The 22,028-nt window shown below is 42.1% G+C and overlaps 2 protein-coding genes across 2 annotated transcripts; both read left to right on the top strand.

Annotated features, from left to right (window-relative positions):
- The first annotated feature begins 12,169 nt into the window (after window positions 1–12,169).
- LOC122048190 (glutathione S-transferase T3-like) lies at window positions 12,170–14,095 on the top strand. Its single transcript, XM_042609784.1, has 2 exons — window positions 12,170–12,934; window positions 13,865–14,095. The coding sequence occupies exons 1-2, from the start codon at window positions 12,170–12,172 to the stop codon at window positions 14,093–14,095; spliced, it is 996 nt and encodes a 331-aa protein (XP_042465718.1).
- Window positions 14,096–15,541: 1,446 nt separating this feature from the next.
- LOC122045447 (nucleolin-like) lies at window positions 15,542–17,322 on the top strand. The gene is made up of 3 exons (XM_042605673.1): window positions 15,542–15,687; window positions 15,802–16,089; window positions 16,865–17,322. The coding sequence occupies exons 2-3, from the start codon at window positions 15,802–15,804 to the stop codon at window positions 17,108–17,110; spliced, it is 534 nt and encodes a 177-aa protein (XP_042461607.1). The 5' UTR covers window positions 15,542–15,687; the 3' UTR covers window positions 17,111–17,322.
- The last annotated feature ends 4,706 nt before the right edge of the window (window positions 17,323–22,028 follow it).

Here is a 22,028-nt window from a genome sequence, read left to right as displayed (position 1 = left end):
AGCTCAACCGAGCACTTCAACCGATCGGATCTTTTGTCGTAGCAGTTCCTGAGTCCTCCTAGGTTGATTGGAACCTGAATCCTCTTAGTTTGATCGAATCTTCTAGACATACTTCTCAATCGGGCTCTTTGTCTAATAGGATGTCGAGTCCTTAAGGTACCTAACCTTGGTAGGCGATCCAACCTGTTCAAGAGAAATGTCTGATCTGACAGTAGATAGGACTCATCCAGCTCACCATTGAAGTGTTCCAATTAATAGCCCCTCAGTCCAGTAGCTTGATATCCCTTTTTGGTATTTTGTGTAACCACCATTAGAGAATCAAGGGAATATGCCCTCTGTTGTCCATACGGTGGAAGTTTCCACCCTGCAAGTTTAGAGATGGCGGGTTCAATTTAGGAAAAAATGTAGAGTGTTAGAATGGTTGATCCTATTTTAGTAATGCATTGATATTTGTGCAGAGATGAAAAATAGCATTATATAAGGGGTCTTCTCTTTAAGACGTAGGTGCGTGATTCTCTTAAGATCCATTGCTTATCATCATTGTCCTTCACTCTTTTTCTTAGCTCTCTGTCTAACCTGAGCGTCAGAGTGTTAGTCCTAGGGACCCCTCCCTGGCTCGGTCGCTAATGTTTTCTTCCTTCTTTGTTCTTCTTTAACACTCAGAGTCGATTGAGGCACTAGGTACCTCTTGCTTGAAGTCTTCTCGCGGCCAACCTCGAAGCTACCTAGCTAGAGTCACCTATCATCTTTTAATTTTTCAATATAGTTTCAAAGTGAATTCTTGTATAGAGTATGAGAACCCCTACGGTTATGGTGCAACGATTAGGTCTTTTAAGAAGTTAATCAAGCATCTAAGGTTTGAATCCCAACTACGTGTAGTGCAAGAATTTTCCATCAATGGGACAACAAACCTAAGAAAGTTGGCCCCTTAGATGAGCCTCCACGAGTACTTCCCAATTTATCTTGGTGGCAGTTGAGAGACTTCTATGGGGTTGGGTTGTTCATCTTAAGAATTAGTCAGTTTGAAGACTTCGATAACTGAATTATTAAAAACAAATTGTATAGAGTGTGAGAACTTGAGTGACATCAGAATAAATATGGTTACCTAGTTGTCTCAATGAATGCCTTTTTTTAGCTAGCACTAAGTATCCAACCCATCCATTTGATAAGTGAAAATCGCAAGTGCACAATTATAATCAAATAATAAAATATCAATCCTATAGCACTGTAAAATTAAGTACTAGTCAGAATCGGGAAGTAGGTTATTTTGACAATTAAAAATTGTAAGAATTAAGAAAGAAATGAAATGAATTGAGAGAACACGAAAAGTCTTAGGAGAAATTTGATATTGGGAAGCGATTTTAGGATTTTGGTTTTACTACGATGACTATTGATACCCTAAATACTATTTACTCTTCAATGTTTATGCACATGCAGGTGGTCTTTCCCAAGGTAACTGGTATAACCTCTAGAATTATATCAGCGTGTTTACCCAAACTCAACTTTTACTTTCAGGGTAACATTACTAAATCGATCGCTTTCTCAGGGAGGTCTCTATTATAATGCAACAAGTTCTCTAGGTGCTATTCCTTATTTCATGATGCTGAATTGGGGGCTCTGTGATAGCCAATGGTGTCTTCGTGAGATTTTGGACTACTTTCGTAAACAACCCCTTATGTCTTAGGTGGCGTTTGGTTAAATGATGGTGTGCATATGATGCAATATGACATGGTCAGAGCAGGTCACGAGACTTGCTAGGTATTCTGGATTTTCGGGATTTTATCTGATACCAATTTATTTGGTATCAGAGCAAAGTTTTGCAATACCTACTTATCGGGTTTCGGATTTACGATGCTTACTTTCATGAGCATTTCTCGGTATTTTGGATTTGTGCGGATTCCGTCGATTTTCTCATTTCGGAATTCCGAGGTATTTTGACGAGGTTCTTTAGGGGGCTAAGCAGCGACAGGATATCTCCAGATGGCAAATAGGTAATTTAGGTAATTTTTCAGTTCTTATACCTGTAGTGATATCTGGGTAACATTTTCTTTACAGATATGCCACCTACACGTGTACCGGCACCGAGACGTGGGCGGCCACGTAAGAGGCTGTTAGATTCTCCTGAGACAGAGTCTTCAGAGAGGTCTGTTAGGGTTGAGCCTGTCCATTAGGGACAGACTTGTCAGGATATTATAGGCACGTCGGATTATATGACCCTGACGGTTTCGACTTCAGAGGTACATATCTCGATTGTACGACTAGTGGTATCACCTTCACTATTCCCGGCACCCCCTCCAGTTGTGCCTACTACTGTGTACTTAAGGTACGAGATAAGGTAGAGATATGGTGGGCCATGCAGCGCTCGATTATAGGCGAGCTGCATATTACATGGGCGAGATTTAGAGAAGCATTCGAGAGTCAGTGTTTTCCCCGTGCGTATCAGATGAAACGTCGGTAGGATTTTCTGAGTCTTCGGCAGAATAACCGCTCAGTGATGGAGTATAATGCCGAATTTAATTGGTTGGCCAGATTCTGTCCTGAGTTGGTTGCCAAGGACAGATCTCGTATGCTCCCGTTGGTCCCGGGATTAGACGGGCATCTTCAGGTGAAGATTGCCGGTCTTGGTATTGCATCATACACAGAGGCACTGGACAGAGCGCTTATGATTGAGTCTGCTCATCAGAGACTGAAAGTAGACAAAAAGAGGAAGTAGACTGATCGGACTTCCGGACAGACCCAGCAGCCATAGACTACTGGACAACAGCAGAGCAGTCGCACTCAGACGGGTCAGGGTACTTCTGGGTCATCTGGCCGACCCCAGAAGTTCGGACGATCTTCGTCAAGACATTCCCGATCTGCTCAGCAGAACCGGAAACAGTCCACTGGTGACTCTCACTGCACCCGATGTGGATCCCGAGATCACATCACCTCTACGTGTACTCTGGGACAGTCAGTTTGTTATTATTGCAAACTGACTAGACACGTGAGCCGAGACTTTTCGCTGAAGACTCAACATGTAGCTTCCGGGATTTCTGTTTCAGGAGGATAGTTTGGTCAGTCCGGGACTCAGTGAGGTGGGCCGAAAGCCTAATCTTTACATCGCCAGCAGAGGACAGCTCCCCCTGCAGCAGCTGCATACGACATGCACGGGAAGGAGCATTCCGGTGTCCTTGTGGAGAACCCCACGGTATGCCGTCTGAGTGTTCTCCTATACTATTCGTCAAGAAGAAGGATGGTACTCTGAGGCTGTGCATCGATTATAGGCAGCTGAATGCAGTGACTATCAGAAATAAGTACCCCTTGCCACGGATTGAGGATTTATTTGATCAACTCAGAGATACATCAGTGTATTCTAAGATTGATATGCGGTTTGGATATCATCAGTTGAGAGTTAGAGATTCTGATATTCAGAAGACAGCATTTCGCAACAGATACGGACATTACGAGTTTTTGGTAATGCCATTTGGGCTTACCAATGCTCCTGCAGTATTTATGGATCTGATGAACCGTATCTTTCTGGAGTACCTAGATCAGTTCGTTATTGTTTTTAACGATGACATATTGATCTATTCGCGTTCTGAGAAGGAGCACGCGCAGCATCTTCGCATAGTCTTGGAGACTCTGCGACGACATCATCTGTATGCGAAGTTCAGTAAGTGTGCATTTTGGCTATCCTCAGTTGGTTTTCTGGGACACGTGGTATCAAGGCGAGGTATTTCAGTAGATTCACAGAAGATCGAGGCTATCACTAGCTGGGAGCAGCCGAAGTCAGTCCAGGAGATCCGCAGTTTCTTGGGACTGGCTGGATATTACAGACGATTTGTTGAGGGTTTCTCCCGTATTGCTATGTCGCTGTCACGTCTGACTAGGAAAGGCATGAAGTTCACGTGGTCAGAGGCTTGTGAGACCAGCTTCCAGGAGCTGAAGCGGGGATTAGTATCAGCACCAGTCTTGGTTTTACCTTCTGGTGATGACGGATTTATACTTTACACAGACGCATCTCTTCAGGGCTTGGGCGCTGTTTTGATGCAGCATGACAGGGTAGTCTCTTATGCTTCTCGTCAGTTGAAGGAGCATGAGAAGAACTACCCAGTACATGATTTAGAGCTAGCCGCTATTATCTTTGTTTTGAAGATTTGGCGACATCATCTTTATGGTATTACTTTTGAGATTCTTACTGATCATAAGAGTCTCAAATATATTTTCACCCAGAAGGAATTCAATCTCCGACAGAGGAGATGGATGGAGTTCCTGAAGGATTATGATTGTACTATTAGCTACCATCCGGGTAAAGCTAATGTGGTTGCTGATGCACTGAGTAGGAAGTCCAGAGGGACTTTAGCTTGTCATCGAGTTACAGTCACGGACTTGATTCAGGGATTCACCGAGTTGGGTCTTGAGGAGCAGGGATGGACAGAGCAGGGTATTCTTGTTACCATGGTTGCTCAGTCGTCGATCAGGATGAGGATTCGAGAGGCTCAGGCCAGAGATCAGCATTTACAGTTCATTAGCAGCCAGATAGCTTCCAGACAGCAAACCGATTTTGCACGAGATGACGAGGGTATTGTTTATTTCCGAGGCAGATTATGTGTGCCTCGGTCTCACCCGGTCATGGAGGAGTTACTTCAGGAGGCTCATCGCTCTAGATTTGCTATCCACCCAGGCGGGACCCGTATGTATCGGGATTTGAGGCGTTCCTATTGGTGGAACGGTATGAAGAAGGACATCGCGGAGTTTGTTGCTAGATGTCTTATCTGTCAGCAGGTGAAGGCTGAGCACCAAAGACCTGCTGGGTTACTTCAGAGGATCCCTATTCCAGAGTGGAAGTGGGAGCATATTACTATGGATTTCTTGGTAGGATTGCCTAGGACTCGACGAGGCCATGATGCGATTTGGGTAATCGTTGACCGATTAACCAAATCCGCACATTTTATAGCGATCCGGAAGACCGATTCGCTGGATCGATTAGCAGAGCTATACTGTCGTAAGGTTATCAGATTACATAGTGTACCGTTGAGCATTATATCGGATAGAGACCCACGGTTTACGTCCCGATTTTGGCAGAGTCTGCAGCAGGCCTTGGCCACACAGCTCCGTTTCAGTACGGCATTCCATCCGCAGACAGATGGACAGTCAGAGCAGACCATTCAGACTTTGGAGGACTTGCTGAGCTCTTGTGTTATGGACTTCGGAGGCAGTTGGGAGGACCACCTGCCCTTGGTGGAGTTTGCCTACAACAACAGCTATCATTCGGCTATCCAGATGGCACTGTTTGAGGCGTTGTATGGTAGACCGTGTCGGACACCCACCCTCTGGGAGGAGGTTGGTGAGGCTCAGCTGTTAGGACCTCAGAGAGCTCAGCAGGAGGCAGAGTTAGTTCGTACTATCAGATGGAGGATGTCAGAGGCTCAGGACCATCAGAAGAGTTATACTGATCAGAGACGGAGACCCCTGGAGTTCTCCATTGGTGATCATGTATTTTTTAGAGTTTCACCCACGAAAGGGGTGAAGAGATTTGGTCTCCGAGGTAAGCTAGCTCCCCGATATATTGGGTCATTCCAGATCTTAGAGAGGATTGGAGCAGTAGCTTATCGTCTGGCGCTACCACCATCTCTAGCTGGCATTCACGATGTATTCCACGTATCTATGCTGAGGAGATACGTATCCGATCCGGCACATGTTCTGTCAGATATATCTGTTCCTATTCAGCCTGATGTTACTTACGAGGAGGTTCCGGTGCGGATTCTGGACCATAGAGAGCGTCAGCTGCGGAACAAGACTGTCCGACTGGTTAAAGTCGGATGACAGCATCATTCTGACGAGGAGGCTACTTGGGAGCTGGAGGATACGATCCGAGCCCGATACCCTCATCTTTTTACTTGAGGTATGTGGGTTAGAGTATCTTTCAGCATTTATACTGTTTGGTTATATTCTAGTGTTCGCTGTTGGTTATAGCGAAATTTGGGGACCAAATTTTTATTAGTAGGGGAGGATATGAGATCTCGAAAATTTAAATAAATAGGGTTATTTGAGAAATAGCCTTATAGAATTTTTGCGAAATTTTTAGAAATTTTTTGGGAATTTTTCGGAGCTCGTACGACGAGTTTTGAGGGGATCAATTAACGGGTACGGATAAAGCCTGTTTGGGATACCCGTTTAGGTGAGGAAAAAAGTTTAATTATAAATTCCTTTTTATTTCCTCAACCAAACGTCGTTTCCCGAATCGAGCCCTCTTCCTCTTCTTTCCCGATCTCCCCTCTCTTCCCTCTCGTTCTCTCTTGCGGACGAGGCAAGCCAAGGGTTCCGGCGATCGTCGACCTCGGCCTAGTGGAGCAATCGCCGGTACTGATCCGGATGAGGGTGATTTTCTCCAGCCCTAGGTGAGAGCGCTGATCTTCTCTCGGCGTCGTCGGCGCAGATCGGAGCTCGGAGCATAAAGGTTACGATCCTCTCCTTCTCTGGTTTCCTTCATCCCGATTCTCTTCGAACCTGTTCGATTGTTCTTACCGAGCCCTAGTTCTGTTCCAGTGTCGTGGGATCAAGCTAGATCTACCCAATCGTCGGCTTGAATATACTTTAGGGCTTCGAGGGTAAGCAATCGAAACCCTTCTTCCCTTTGGATTCATTGTCGGATTCTTATTGATTCACGGATTAGTGCCCTGTTATGGTGTTATTGTGATTCGATCTAGGAAGATGAGGTTCTGTGAAGGTGATCTTGGATCTCCTCTCCTTTGTTGCTAACTGAGGTCCCGGTTGAAGGTGAGTTCTAGTGGGAATTATGTGTTGCTTGATCAGAGATCACCATTTCATGTTGATATGTGATCTTTGCTTGATTCCTTCTTGATCCGGGTGATCCAGCAGGTTAGGTACTGTGGGGTTTTAGTTGGTGGTCAGTAATTGCATCCGGGCAGAGAGGTAGATTCCAGCAGCTCATTCGGCAGGACCTCTTTCCGGCAGCCCTCTTGTTGACTGAGCTTGAGGTATTGTGTATTGATTGATACATGTTGTAGAGGAATTAGGTTTCATGTGATTGATTAGTTGAATGTAGGTTTTGTTCTTTGTTTTAGATAATTGATCTTAGATGTAGATCATATTGAATTAGGGATAATTGGATTTCATGGTCATGTGTTAGATGATTAGATTTAATTGCTTAGATTAAATTAATGGAATGATTAGGGTTAAGACAATTAACCCTAGTCAACTATTGGATTTAATCTAAGATTGGATTTCTAATCTAATTGGTGATTAGGGATTAGGTAACTAAACCTTAATTGACCGTTAGATTAATTAGGTAGGTTGTGATTGATGTGATTAGGGTTTTGCCCTAATTTAATTTTAGGGATTTTATTTAGCTATTCATTTGATTTATCTAAATAAAATATATATTGTTTGATTGACACAGGACTCTGATTCGAGGCAGGCGTCTCGACCTTGGATTGCTTGATCATACCTTCTATTTGAGGCAGGTACCCTCTGACTTATCTTTTGATAATGTCTTATGATATGTGTAGCTTATATATACTTACTAGTGGTAGATAGTAGATTATTCTCTCTCTTGGTCTTAGCTAGTTGATACCTATCACATGCTTCATCTGCTAGTTGCCTTACTTCAGGATTGGATATTTTTATCTCTTGCCATGTGTATATATGTTCATAGAGATGCATATCTATAGTGCTCTACTCTACTGGATTAGTTGCTTTACATGTGTGATACATGCTCTTGGATTCATGATACTTACATCATTGTTATATGTGATGTCTTTGGATTTATGCTGTTTATATCATGGTTATATATATATGTGTTTACCTTTTGGGCACACACATATATGGAGGAGGCTATGTTCAGGTATGACATACTGTAGCATCATGCACCATCCTGCATTGCTGGGCGATCGACGACTCCATTATTATTGAGCTCGTCGGCCACATAGGCCTCGCACACAACGTGTTTCACCGCATGGGTAGTGGCACGCATGAGGGTGTGTATGGCGAGCTCAGAGTGCTCATGGTCCGCCATGGGTAGTGTGACCGCAGTGGTAGCAGATAAGGATCCCTCCCGTCATGGCATCGGAGTTGAGAGTGTTACGCCCTCACTATGTTTGAGGTAGGAGGATAGGTGTACTCCGACAGCATCCCGTCCATTCGGTCACTCATCAGGGGTAGTGACGACAGAGTGCACGGTGTCACAGCCCTACCTACTCGGTCTCGCCATCGCGTGTGAGACGGCTGACTAGCGTCAGGGGTGACCATGTCATATTGCATCATATGCACATATTGCATTTATTGTGATTGTTGCATATTGGATGATGCACTTGGGTGACTGCATATGATTGACATGCATACAGGATACATGCTTATTTGCTCGACTATCTTTGTATGTGTATGTCCGCAGTCATTTGCCCAAGCCTCGCAGGTGAGTACAGTTTATTACAGTTATGCATTTTCTTATTATTCTTGCTATAGATTGTGCTTTATGCCTATTGTTGGTTATTACAGTTTATTTCAGCTCTGCATATCTGTTGAACTGTTAGGAGACTATACCGTAGGTTGTATGGTTAGAGAACTGTACTATTGATCCTATGGTTTAGGAGACTGTACCTTAGGTTTTTACTGGTGGATATATATTGCTGTACATGTCTATTGGTTTACCTGCTGAGTTCTTTGAACTCACCCCGTTGTTACTATTTTTCAGGTTGAGGCCGTCAGGAGAGATTCCAGTCGCTAGCCCCTTTATCGCGAGGATTTACCTGTTGTCGGGATCAGTTTTGTTTTTGCATCTTGTATACTTGTGTTGTGGGTTTTGTATTGTGGACTTTATATCGTACATTCGGGGTCGCTACTTTTGTTTTTCCACTGTGGATTTTCTCATTACTTCATGGATTTGTATTCTTCGTTGTAGTGGAGTAGGATGTTTACATATATCTTCGAGGGTTTTATATCGTCTTTCCTTATTAAACTGCGTGGATTGATTATATGTTGAACTGTGTGGAATGTTGATATAAACTGCGTGGTTTGTTTCTTATTTGTTTTGTATTGTTCCGGCCGTATGTGGCCGAGGTATAGATATATGTATTCGAGATTCATATTGTCCGCCGTACAGGGGAGATGCTGCCGAAATTTCTTCTGGCAGAGACTACCTGGGGCGTGACAGATGGGATGACTATGAGTATGAGTTTGACAGTAAGGTGGAATGAGAATGAAAATGGAAATGAAACTCACCTAGTTATATGGATTTGGTTGGTTCCTATCAATCTAGAAATCATTCTCAAATTATCATTCCCAAACACACAATCCAAATACTATATGTTACTATCATTCTATTCTCTCATTCCTAAATTCATCAACCAAACACCCCCTTAGTCTTTATGGGTCGGAGAGTTGAGTTCACCTTTTGGTCCTTCCTCATATCCCTAGGATATGAAGATGCACAATTAGTGTCAAAAATCATATATACGCAATAAAGCCGGACCATGGATAAACACATGATGCAGTGAAAAAAATGAATACATATATAAATTAGCGTCAACAATTCAATTGAGTTATTCCTGCATTTTGGAATTATGAGTACTACTCCATAAAGATGGATTTACAACAAAAAGACAAAAAATATTTTACAACACAAATCAAGGAGAAAAGAGAAGAGAAATCTTAGTCGTGTACCAATCGTCATTTTCGAAAGAACTCCGAGCTCTATAGAGGATGAAAACTCTGACAGATCTGTGGAAACAACTCTCATAGGGTTTGTTGTCATGGGAAAAACACCTCCTCTCTTAAACAAGAATCTTTTAGAGCTTTTATAGCCCTTAGAACAGACCAAAATTGTTGCTTTGTTTCCTAATTTGTCAAGGCACCGCCCACAAGCCACTACCGTGTTGCTCCAAGTCGGCGAAAGAGGGGGCCAGATATGGCCGTTATGACTAGCACGACCAGACCGTGTCCGACTGTGAGTTGATGAACATGGTCATGCCAGGGGAACGACCTAGGCATGTCGGGCGCTGACCAAAGTTTATCTTCGACAGAATGGGGCATGACCGTGCCTATGGGCATGACTAGTCCGTGTCAGTGGATGTGGCCTCCGCGGCTACTCCATTTCACGTCTATATTCGATTGGAGGAACACACTCGTGCCATGGGACACGACCAGAGAGTGTTTCTTGCTGTGAATTCTCGTTCCAATGCATTTTATCTCCAACTAAGCTCTGATTTCATGTCTTGTCTATCAAAAAGCGTAAAGAGCAGTTCTTCGAACTAAAAGAGTATAGATAATGCAAAAGAGATGAAAGTCTATAAAATATGCCCATGTGGTGAAACAAAATGTATGCAAAACAATACATAAAATTATGCATGAAATACACACATCACCCTTCAGGCTGACTAATCCTGGGATGACTAATCTAACCCCATAGAAGTTTTCCACCGGCTATTAAGGTAAATCCTGAAGTATTCACAATGGATGGTCCAACAACCCAATATTCTAGATTTATCATTTTACTAGAGAAAAATATCCTGTAATGCGCTATAGTTGAGAATTGAACTATGAATGCTTGGAAGACTGCATAAGTGTCTTGCTACTCCACCATAGCTCAGGTTGCACTGAATGTCTTTACGAATCTAAGAAATGACTTATCGATCCATATTACCCTTGTTTTATACCACATACAAGGCAACTTTAAAAGTTATGAAACAATCACAACACCATATGTCTAAAGGCTTTATTATAAGCCTCAAAATGGATCTCAAAACACTTCACATATCAATGACTGTTGTAGGGTGACAAACCTAGGACTTATGAGAAAATGATATTGGATATCGATTTTAAGAGATGGAAGAAAGCAATGAAATAAAAAATGGAATCCATATATACTAATAAAATATAGATTTGACATTCCCGGCCTGTAGTGTAGTGGTAAGCATACTTAGGGCTCCTTATGCACCTAGGATTTGAAACTCAGGGAGTGTAAAAAATTCTCCTCTTGAGTTCGAATCACTAGGACCGTTGGGCTTTTGTGTGGATCGTCTCTTGTGTTTTTAAATTTATCTTGATAGTTAGTAGAAAATTTTTATAGGACCAAATCAATTACTTCCAGATTAATCAGGTCATAAATATATGAATTATTAAAAAAAAAAATTGATGACCAAATCCAAGTACGTTACTATATCTTGAAGACAGCAAAGAAAGACATTTAGAGATGAAAGTCTGTCCCATAATACTTAAGTCATTTCGAGTGTTGTTGAAATAGTCACAATGTCAACAACAATAAAACCATTGCACAGGCTAAAAAATTGCATTCTCATTAATGATTCAAACATATACTTACATTTTCATATGGATAAGAAGTTTACCAAACGTGGAGATATGAGATCATATCATAATCAAAAGAGTTTCTACCTGCAATAATATTATCGATCGATCTACTCACTAAATCTCTATTTCAAGAGAAATATGAGAGTCATGTTCGATCATTTGGTAAAACATAAGATCATATTATTAAAAATTATACTTAGTCGGGCGAGAAAATACTATTAGCTTTACGATATTGCCAGTGTACTAAATAAGAGCATCTGCAACGCGCAGATGCGGCGTTAATATCACGTTATAACACAACTATGCATTTAACGCTGCGTTGCAGATGCAGCATTGGCGTTCATTCGCTTGAACGTGTTCAAGCTCTGCATGGGGTGGGCCAGCCCGGGCCCACCCCATGTGTATAATTGTTTTTAAATGTAAATTATAAAATTAAAAATTAAATAAAACGGTTAGTTTTTTAACGATTATTTTTAACGGCTAGTTAACGGCTAGTTCGAAATTTCATCTATAAATATCCACTCCTATGTGCACATATTTTCATTCCAACTCATTACTCTTTCAATTCTACTCTCTAAATTCTCTCCCCATCTATTTTTTCAAGTTCCTACCATCTTATTTTCTATCCGAAATGGATAAAAATAATAGGGTATTTTTTACAAATTTCTTGAATTCTACAAACAACTCACAAGAATATTCATCTTCCCAAAATCCACAAATTCTACCAAATTATCAATACTCACATCCATTTCCCAATATGTCGTTTCCTCCACAAAATTTTCAAGGTTTTGGAAATTCTATGAATCATCTGAATTATTCCCCTCGAAGTCTATATCAACCGCTTCCAGCCGAATATTAGCAAAACATGAGTCATCCGTATTTCACGCCGTCGGTTGTTCATGGATATGGTACCCTACACATAACTGGTATGTCTTTCACTCCTTCGATGTCGAATGAACCTGCAACTCCGACTTTTGTCCTAGAGACTCAACTTTCCGACCGTGAATCCCCAATTGAGGTGCTCAATTTAGAAAAGGTGGTTTCAAATGCTGAGGGTACAAGAAAGTGTTCAAGTTGGACAAAGGTTGAAGACGAGGTCTTAGCGAGAAGTTTTGTCACTATCAGTGATGATCAAATAATCGACAATGATCAAAAGGGGGATGCTTTTTGGGGACGGGTTGCAAGTTACTACAATGAGAATCTTCCCCTAGGTTCAAACACCAGAAGTGCAAATGTTATACGGTCACATTGGCATAATACAATCCAAAAGAAGGTATATCGATTCAACGCAAATTACAATAGTGTTTATATTTCATATCGAAGTGGTCACAGTGATGAAGATATATTGAGATTTGCGTACGAAAAATATCGATCCGAAAACAATGGCATTGCATTCAATCTTGAACATGTGTGGAGAATTGTCAAAGACCGTCCAATGTTTACTCCACAGTTCGCTGATCACTTTGTGGTCACAAAGAAGACGAGGACCTCAAAGTCGGGAGCAAACAACACCTCCCCCAACCAAGATGTGAGTATAGACCTGGATTATGAAGATACTCGTCCAATGGGACAAAAGGCAACAAAAAGAAAGGGAAAAGACAAAGTAAAATCGACCATGGAGGATCTGACAGTAAATTATAATAATATTATCACAAAGTTCACTGAGTACACAAGCGTGAAGAAGTCCGAAGTCGATTTGAAACAAAAATAACTCGAAGTAGATGAGATTAAGGCAAAAGCTACATTGGCCAAATCTGAAGCTAAGAATCGTCGCTTGAAGTTGAAGGAGTACGAAATATAGAACAAAAACACCTCGCAGATGACAAAGAAGTAGCTTATCATACATGAATGCTTATGCTAGGATATTAGGTCGAGATGGAATATCTAAATTATTTACTCAACGTTCATTTTCTAGTATTATTATATTTTCGAGTGATTGTAATTTTTAATTATTGTATTTCTCATTTCGATTAATGTGATTTTTAATTATTATAATTTTGTAAAATAGTCGTTATAAACAAGCCTTGGAAACTAGTTGTTACAACTAACCGTTGCAAACTAGGCATTACAAACTTACCGTTGCAAATTAGCCGTTGCAACGCGACGTTGCAAACTAGCCGTTGCAAACTAGCCATTGCATGCGAAAAATAATATATATATAGACACATTGTGCTACAAGATTTTCATTCGACTATCATATCATTTCTCAAACACATATACTAAAACGTGTTTCCTCCAAAAATGTCTCATTTTACAGACAGCTCTAGCTCAAGTTCCAGCTCAACAAGCGAAGACGAAGTCTATGTTGAAATCGATGAGCAAGCTTATGATCCGGGTGAAGAATTGATGTTATTGGTTCTTCAACAACACCAACAACTTATGGAAGCATATCAGAGGAGGGGCACGCGTAGAAGAAGGTTCGTCCAAAGAAATCGTGAAGCCGGACATGAGAGGCTCGTCAATGATTATTTCTCTATAACCCCGGTGTATCATGATAAAATATTTCGAAAACGATTTCGAATGCGAAGAGAGTTATTCCTCCGCATAGTGAATGCATTAGAGAATCATTCAGCATTTTTTCAACATAGGGACGATGTTGTATGAAGAAAAGGGTTGTCACCACTACAAATGCACTTCCGCAATTCGTCAATTGGCTTACGGAGTCCCTGCCGATCATCTTGACGAGTATCTACGTATGGGTGAATCAACTGCCATCAGGTGCCTTTTCAAGTTCTACGAATACGTGGTTGAAATATTTGGTGATAGGTACTTGGAGAAGGCCAAATGCTGATGATGTTCAACGTTTTCTTCAAATGCACGATGAGAGACATGACTTCCCTGACATGTTAGGTAGCCTTGATTGTATGCACTGAAATGGAAAAATTGTCCAGTTGCTTGGAAAGGTCAATTTATAAGGGGACATGGGTCACCAACAATCGTACTTGAAGCGGTCGCGTCTCATGACTTGTGGATATGACATGCATTTTTTGGGGTCGCCGGTTCACGTAACGATATTAACGTGTTATATGAATCTCCCATATTCAACAACGTCTTGCAAGGAAATATGCCGGAGATTAATTTCACGGTGAACGACACTGCATATACGAAGGGCTATTATCTAACAGATGGAATATATCCCGAGTGAACTACTTTTGTTAAGGCTTTTCTTTGCCCGGAGGATCCCAAGAGGAAGTTGTTTAAGGAAAGACAGGAGTCTGCAAGAAAAGATGTTGAATGGGCATTTGGGGTGCTCCAATCTCGACGGGCGATTGCTAGAGGTCCAGCTCGTTATTGGTATAGGAAAAAGTTAAAACAAATCATGTTAGCATGCATTATTTTGCATAATATGATTGTTGAGGATGAGGGAGGTCACGTGACAAATTGGTACAACGATGAAGGTGACGAACCTGCACAACCTATCCATGGCCAAACCGAGGATTTCAGGATTATCTTTGAACAAATTCTGAGCTACATGACACTCAAGTTCATCACCAACTTCGCACCGACTTAGTTGAGCATATCTGGGGCAATACAACAACAATCCGTGAATTAGTATTTCATATATTATTTTTAATTTCACAATTGTATGGTTTATTTAAGTTATTGTTACATTTCAATTTCATAATTACATGGTAATTTAAAATAAATTTTATTTTCCCAACTTTGTAATTTTAGCCGCTCAGTTGTAATTTCGGTTTCCCAACTTTATAATTTTAGACGCTCAGTTGTAATTTTATTTTCCCAACTTTATAATTTCGTTTTCCTAACATTGTAATTTCGTTTTCTCACACCCATCTATTTTATTTAATAAATATATTTAAAAAAACTATATTATTTTTGAAAAATAATAAAATTATATTTTTAAAAGTAATATTATTATTAAAAATAATAATAATAATTTAAATATTTTAAAACATATTTAAAATATATTTATTTAATATGATATAATTTTAAGATTGTTGAGTGGATTGTGGTACCCATAAATAATGAGTGTTAATATTAAAAGGGATGTGCGTGAAAGAAGAATGTTGTTATAATAAGTATGTGACAGTGGACCCCATACTTTTTGATGAGGTGATGGATGTTATAACATTATAGCATTGTGGATGCTCTAATTCACGAGCGTGTGTACATCGGATCTGATGCTTGCAGAAATCCAGGATACAGCGACCTATACATCAGTACCACTCCAACTGCCTCGAATGATGACGTCAGCCCTAGGATGGTGATTGACGCGTGTTTTGCCGAGAGGCGACGACGGCCACGTCGCCCCGGAAGCACAATCCCTGGGAAAGTGCCCGCGGCTCTATCGCTATCCACGTCATCGATCCGCATCGAGACGCATCCGCGAACGGCTTAGATCGTCGCTTCAGCTGGTTGCAGGTGCTCTTCTCTTGTTCCTCCCAGACGACGCGAGTCTTCTTCCCGCAATTTTCTGAGTTTAATTCTGTTTATTTTTGTGCATTTTCCGGGTGGATTTTTTTTTCGTTGGAGAAGATGAAGGCAGGAGGGGTTGCGGCGGCGGCGGAGGAGGAGAGGGAGGTGGAGGCGGCGAAGAAGCAGCAGAAGGAGGCGGAGATCAAGACGGCCAACGGCAAAGCCGAGGTCAAGGTCCACGACGTCGATGAAGACGGGGAGGAACCGGAGGATGTCGTGAATCTGGATGATGCCGACGACCGCAGTGTTGACCGAGATGAAGATGAGTACGACGGGGAGGAAGATGGCGGCGAAGACGACGACGACGATGACGACGACGATGAAAGCGACGAGGAAGACGAAGAAGAGGTATATTTCTCGTCCAAGTTTACCGATCTACTCGTTCTTCTACTGCTTGACATGGATTAACAGTGCTGGAACATGCTTACGGTGCTTAACCTGCTTCATTATTTTTCCTGATTTGGAAACATTTCTCATGTTTCCATCCGAAACCAGTGATTACTTTGTGCCTTTTTGTTGTTTTGCTATTTTTTTTTATAACAAACACCTTGCTATTTGACTAGGTTACCTTATTCCATGTGACGGCGTTGCTATGTTTTCTTCTGAAAACTAAATTGATAATTACAGTCCTAATCGAAAACAATTCTGCACCAATATTGACTGTAATAGTAATTGAACTTATTGATGTCGATATTGTGTTCAACGACTGCAAATATTTCTTTGGTAAGCAACATCACTCTTTTCATCATTAGTGCCTCCCAAAATTATTCAAATGAAAATGGCATCTCTAAAAAAGTGCCCTTCTTTTAAAATTAAAAATTATTAAAACAGTATCCTATCTATAATTTATTATCAAAAATACTTTTAGAGCAGTTTTGGTTACATGGCCAAAGTCATTCGAAGTGGTAGTAGCAACTTTGTTCAAGTTGTTCCAAAGTTGATAACTAAGAAAGAGATTTGTGTTGTATGGTGATAAAATTCCACTGAGCATATCGCCTTTACTTTAGAACTACAGTGAGTTGCAGAACTACAGTGAGTGAGTTGCTTTGTCAACAAAGTTATGAGCATTTTGAAGGTTATTGTGTTGTTTTACTAAGATTGGCATGTCACTGGATACTTGCAGGAAGAATTAGGAACTGAATATCTCGTGCGGCCGGTTGGTCGCGCCGAAGATGAGGAAGATGCGAGTGATTTTGAGCCAGCCGAAGAAACAGAAGATGAGGATGAGGACATTGTCGAAGATGATAATTCGGATTTTGGAGGCAGTGGTTCTGTGAAGCATGCCACATCCTCAAAGAGGAAAAGATCCACAAAGGATGGTTCAAACGACGATACCGATGATGGCGATGAGAGGCCGCCGAAGTTATAGTGCACCTACCTCTACCATTTGAGCCTGGCTTTAGGGCAATGGACAATAAACATGCTTTACTTGTGTCTTAGTATTTCAGTTTAGTTTGACCATAACTGCTCTGTCTCATGGCCATGGTTATCTATTGATTTTTGAGAATTATGGTTTATCAAAATTTTCAAAAATTGATTACCGAAATGCAAAAAAAAAAAAAAATATTCTATTTCTTCATACATGAATTTACTTTTCATATTCTTTTTGGGTTATAATATAAGTCCATTTTTTATTACACAACCTTTGAACTTGTTTCTCCCTTGTGCACAAAAACATCCAAACACAGCAAATCTTGATGCTCATTTATACGGTGTATAAAGATGGGGTTTGATAAAATCAGGTAATTAGAAGTTAAGGGGGTGTGGTATATAGTTCAAAGTCAAGGGGAAGGGGATATGGTGGTTAGAAAGTAAAGGGATATGGTAGTCAGCAATTAGGAGGAGAAAGGAGTTAAATTGTTTGATATCATCAGTTGTATAATTTTTGATCGGGTATAGATAAATTAGGATCCTAGATTTGAGATATAAGATGCGGTTTGGAGTAATGCTTGACTTGCTCCGATTGGTCGGATTTTCTCTTCGGGCTGCATAGCCATGCTTGGTACTTTTAGTAAGATAACTCTTGGTCGACTCTTTAGCGATCCAAACGTGAAAGATGGGGCCTTCACCACAATTTGTCCCTCTCATCAAGACTCAAGCCAAATGTCACACTTGAACGGTCATCTCAAGCTGTCCATAGCTAACTCCGGGTGAGACAGAAAGCACTAGACGACAACAATGTCATGGAAACATAATCTTTTATCAGGGAATAATTGTCATACGTTAGGGAATATTCCAATGATCTGTTATCATCTGCGAATAGAATCTTCCTTCCACTAATAGAAGGTCACCGTACACCTTCTCTCATCCGACGACCCTGACACCTGACATTCTCTGACCATATACAGGCTCTGAAGGTATGCAACATCATATAAAAAAGGAGGTTCTCTCCTTTAGCCAGGTACGTGCACATTCGCACTCGTCTTCTGCAGTTCTTTTTTCCTTCGTACATTGTTCTTCTAGGGAAAAGTATTTGACTTAAGTGTCGGAGGGCATGCGCGTGGAACTTTTCCCTAGTTTCTGATCTCTAACGCTCCGTGTATTTGTCTGAGTGTGCGCAGAGCCTAAGTATCGCCGATCTTGTCACCACTGTCCTTAAGCTCCACGTGGGGTACGTCTTTTGCGGGCACATATGCTAGGTGTGTCCAAGTCGCCTCTCCATTGACACCGACGCTATCTCAGCCGGCCTTCGTCTGACTCAAATTTCGGACAGGATTAATTTGGCGATATCTGTGGGAATCTCCTTCACCTGTTCTGGAATGTGACGATGGAAGACACTGGTAAGATCAATGTCACCATGACAGTCGGAGAGTACGAACTGTTCAAGTAAGTCAAGAGGTGAGTGACTTTTGAAAAACACACCACTGCTTCACATCCACATAAGATGTCTACAGTTTCAAAGGACCATACCCACATTTCTAATAGGGAGTCTAAAAGAAAACAATTTGAGGATTTCCCTCAAGCCTTCTATTGTGAGCCCTGCCCGGACTATTATAACAAGAAGGAGCAGCACCAGGTCTCTAAGGCTGAGAGTTCCCCGCCTAGAGATCCGAAGAAGGGGAATGCTATAGTCCTCCGGGAGGAGCCGAGGGAGATGCCTAAGGAGCAAGTGTTCTTCTCTCTAAGGGTACTCGAGGAGAAGCTATCGAAGGGATACAAACCCCCAGCTATTGGAGAATACGATGGTAGGAAGGACCCAGAGGATCATCTTCAAAAATTTTGAAACGCTATGTTGCTGCACCAATATAGCGACGTCATCAAGTGCCAAGTGCTCTTAAACACTCTGTTTGGCTCGGCACAAAAGTGGTTCAATGGATTGCCTAACAGATCCATCACATGTTTTCAGGACTTCAAGAACGCTTTCCTACGTTGTTTCGCCAGTAGCAAGAAGTATCAGAATACATATCACTGTCTCTTCGCCCTTAAGCAAGGGTTTGCAGGGCCCTTGAGAAGTTACATAAAACGCTTCAACCAGGTAGCTCAGGATGCCCCGTCCGCTACCTTGGAGATTTTGATGAGCGCCTTGTCTCATGGTATGGTGGAAGGGGAGTTCTTCCTGTTAGGATCGATGATCGCGTCTAGAGAGGGGGGTGTGAATAGCCGCCCTAAATCGTTCGTTTCTTTCTACAAATCAAGGTTAGCGTAGCGGAAAATAAAACAAAGAAACAAAGACAAGAAGATCAAACCTCAACACGCGTCGATGTAACGAGGTTCGGAGATATACTCCTACTCGTCGGCGTGTCCATAAGGTGGACGAAGCCTATCAATCCGTCGGTGGATGAGTCCCCGGAGAACCGGCTAATACATATACTCCTTCTGGGTGGAGAAACCTCGCCACAATCTTTCTTGCACCAGCAAGTATAGGAGTACAAGAATACACAAGAAGAAGCAACAATATGAATGTAAAAACAAACAATCTTGCCTTCTCGTCGACTGGATGAAGCAGTAGCTTCTCGGATCCAACCACAACAGCAACAGCAACTGATCAGTTGGTCCCAGTCGAGTGGAAGCTCACCAAAAGCTTCAGGAACGAAGAGCTCAGTAAAGCTCGCAGAAGAACTTGCAGCAGCAAGAAGAAACAGAGAGGAGGAAGAAGAAGGAGTAGAAGCCCTCGATCTCCTTTTATAACTTGCACTGCACCTGCGAAGAACAGAAGACAAAAGACTAGCTGTTGTGAGCCAACGGATAGTTCTGGACCGGATAGTTCTGCACCTTTTTCCATGATTAGGTTAACTACCTATTCAAGTAAGGTTGGCATACCCTAACTCATCTAGCGTGATGGAATCACGCTCCTAGGAACCCAATACCTATTTGAGCTCATTGGGTTCACTAAGTATTCACTAGGGATGACTTCCCTAGCAACCCTTCTAATGACCCTCCTAGGCTTTGAAGCCTTGGTCATTTGGGACTCATCAAGATCAACTCTAGGGGTGACTCCCCTTGTGACCTTGGTGATGGTCTTCCTAGCCCTAGATTTTGTTCCATAATCGAATGGAACATTGTGATAAGTGGGCTTGACCACTTGGGACTTAGGTTTGTGACCCAAACCTTTCTTGTCCTTGGACATTGGTTTTTGACCCTTAAACCCTAGAGATAACTTCTCCAAGTTCTTAAGAGCCTTTTCCAAAGTATCAAGTCTTGACCTCAAGACTTGATTCTCCTTCTCTAATACCTCAATTTTTAATTTGTCATTGTTCTTCGAGGTACTCCTAGGCATATGTCTAGTAGTTTTGGGATTCCTACCTAGGTTTTCCTTAGCCTTAGATGGGTTAATTCTAGGGTTGACTTTCCTAGTGTTATCCTTATCTAGGCTCACATATTTGGCACCTAAGCATGTGTATCGATTTCTAATGTTATCATGCTTACCATTATTAACAATAGCAATAAGGCTACTAGCATGTGTCTTATTATTATTGCAATAAAACAATGCAGTACATAGGCTAAGTCACTTGAACTCTGAAAAATATCATCGGCCATTTCTTTGATGATCCGACGATGGTCCAAAAATCCTCAGGAGGGTCAGAGGATAGACATCCTTCCTCTTGGAGTTGTTGGACTACGTCTACTGCTCCATAAGTGAGCAATCGGATAAAGCGGTCTCCCACTTGGAAGCCAAACTCTGGAGAGTGCAAGTACTCTACTCGATCGGTCAAGCGACGCTTGTCCCCCCCCCCCCTTTATAATTTTCTAAGACAATAGCAAAAGTAGATAAGGTCGAGCGGGCTTGGGATAGCTCTGTTTGTAAGGCACCCAGCTCGGTAGCTTAAGACTCCAAATCCCTTTGATGATCTATAAGGAGCATATCCTTGGAGTTAATCTCACTAGTCAAACAGTCCATCTCCTGCTTATGCACGAGCTTGCAGTTATCCAGGGTCGTAGTCTGTTGAGCCAACTCTAATAAGACATTCTCCTTAAGGGTCAACTCCTCCTGATACTTAGCATCAACTGATTGATGGAGGGCCTCAAGCCTCTTCTTGTCATCCCTTAACTATCGAGCCTCTAGTAAGACCTCACTGAGGAGTTGTTCCTGGGAAGCATTCAACTTTTCTAAGGACGTCACCTCCACTTTTAGTAGACGCAGCTCTGGAGGGGGGTTCAGAAGGAGGAGACTCTAGGTCTTCAATGCACTCATTTAAGATCTTATTCTGCTGATACATGTCCGTGGCTGTCTGACTCAAGAACAACATTGCGACATAAAGCTGGCCATAGAAAAGGATAATCATAATTGGAAGGGAGGAACAATAAAATAAGTCAAGGACTGACCGCAGTAGCATCTTCAATGAACAAGTCCGCCAGGCCATGAAGTGGGATAGAGTCTGTTTGATCCATAGAATATTTCCAGGCCGTTGCCAGTTTCCCCCATAGCAGGACGGTACCAGCATAAGAAGAAGGGTCATGGCGTATCCCCTGCTCGGAAGGTACATTGGCGTGAAAGCGGAACACTCGGGACCTGGAGGGTCCAGGAGCGGTCCCATTGGCGGTAGGACGAGTGGAGGTGGATGGTCGAGAAGAGGAAGGGCCGGTCGATGCAGCTGGTATGGATCCCCCCCTCGGATCGATCTCTTCTTTAACAACTCGGGTCTTTCCCCGTTCAAACCCCGGTCGAGCATACGAAGGAATGGAAGGGCTGCCCTGAAATTGTGATTTTGGAATAGAGGTTGTCGTTGACGGGGGCACTTGGGTCACAGGGGAGGCCCTGGCCCCATGGTCGGCCTCGGTAGGCCTGTGCCTCAGCCTACGTAAAAGCGGTTGGTCATTTAAGTCTGACCCCTCTTTTGAAGGAAGAC

The sequence above is a fragment of the Zingiber officinale genome, chromosome 2B (assembly GCF_018446385.1).
Source record: "Zingiber officinale cultivar Zhangliang chromosome 2B, Zo_v1.1, whole genome shotgun sequence".
Taxonomy (NCBI): domain Eukaryota; kingdom Viridiplantae; phylum Streptophyta; class Magnoliopsida; order Zingiberales; family Zingiberaceae; genus Zingiber; species Zingiber officinale.
The sequence above is the reverse complement of the archived record's forward strand: the minus strand, read 5'-3'. Positions and strand labels throughout refer to the sequence as shown.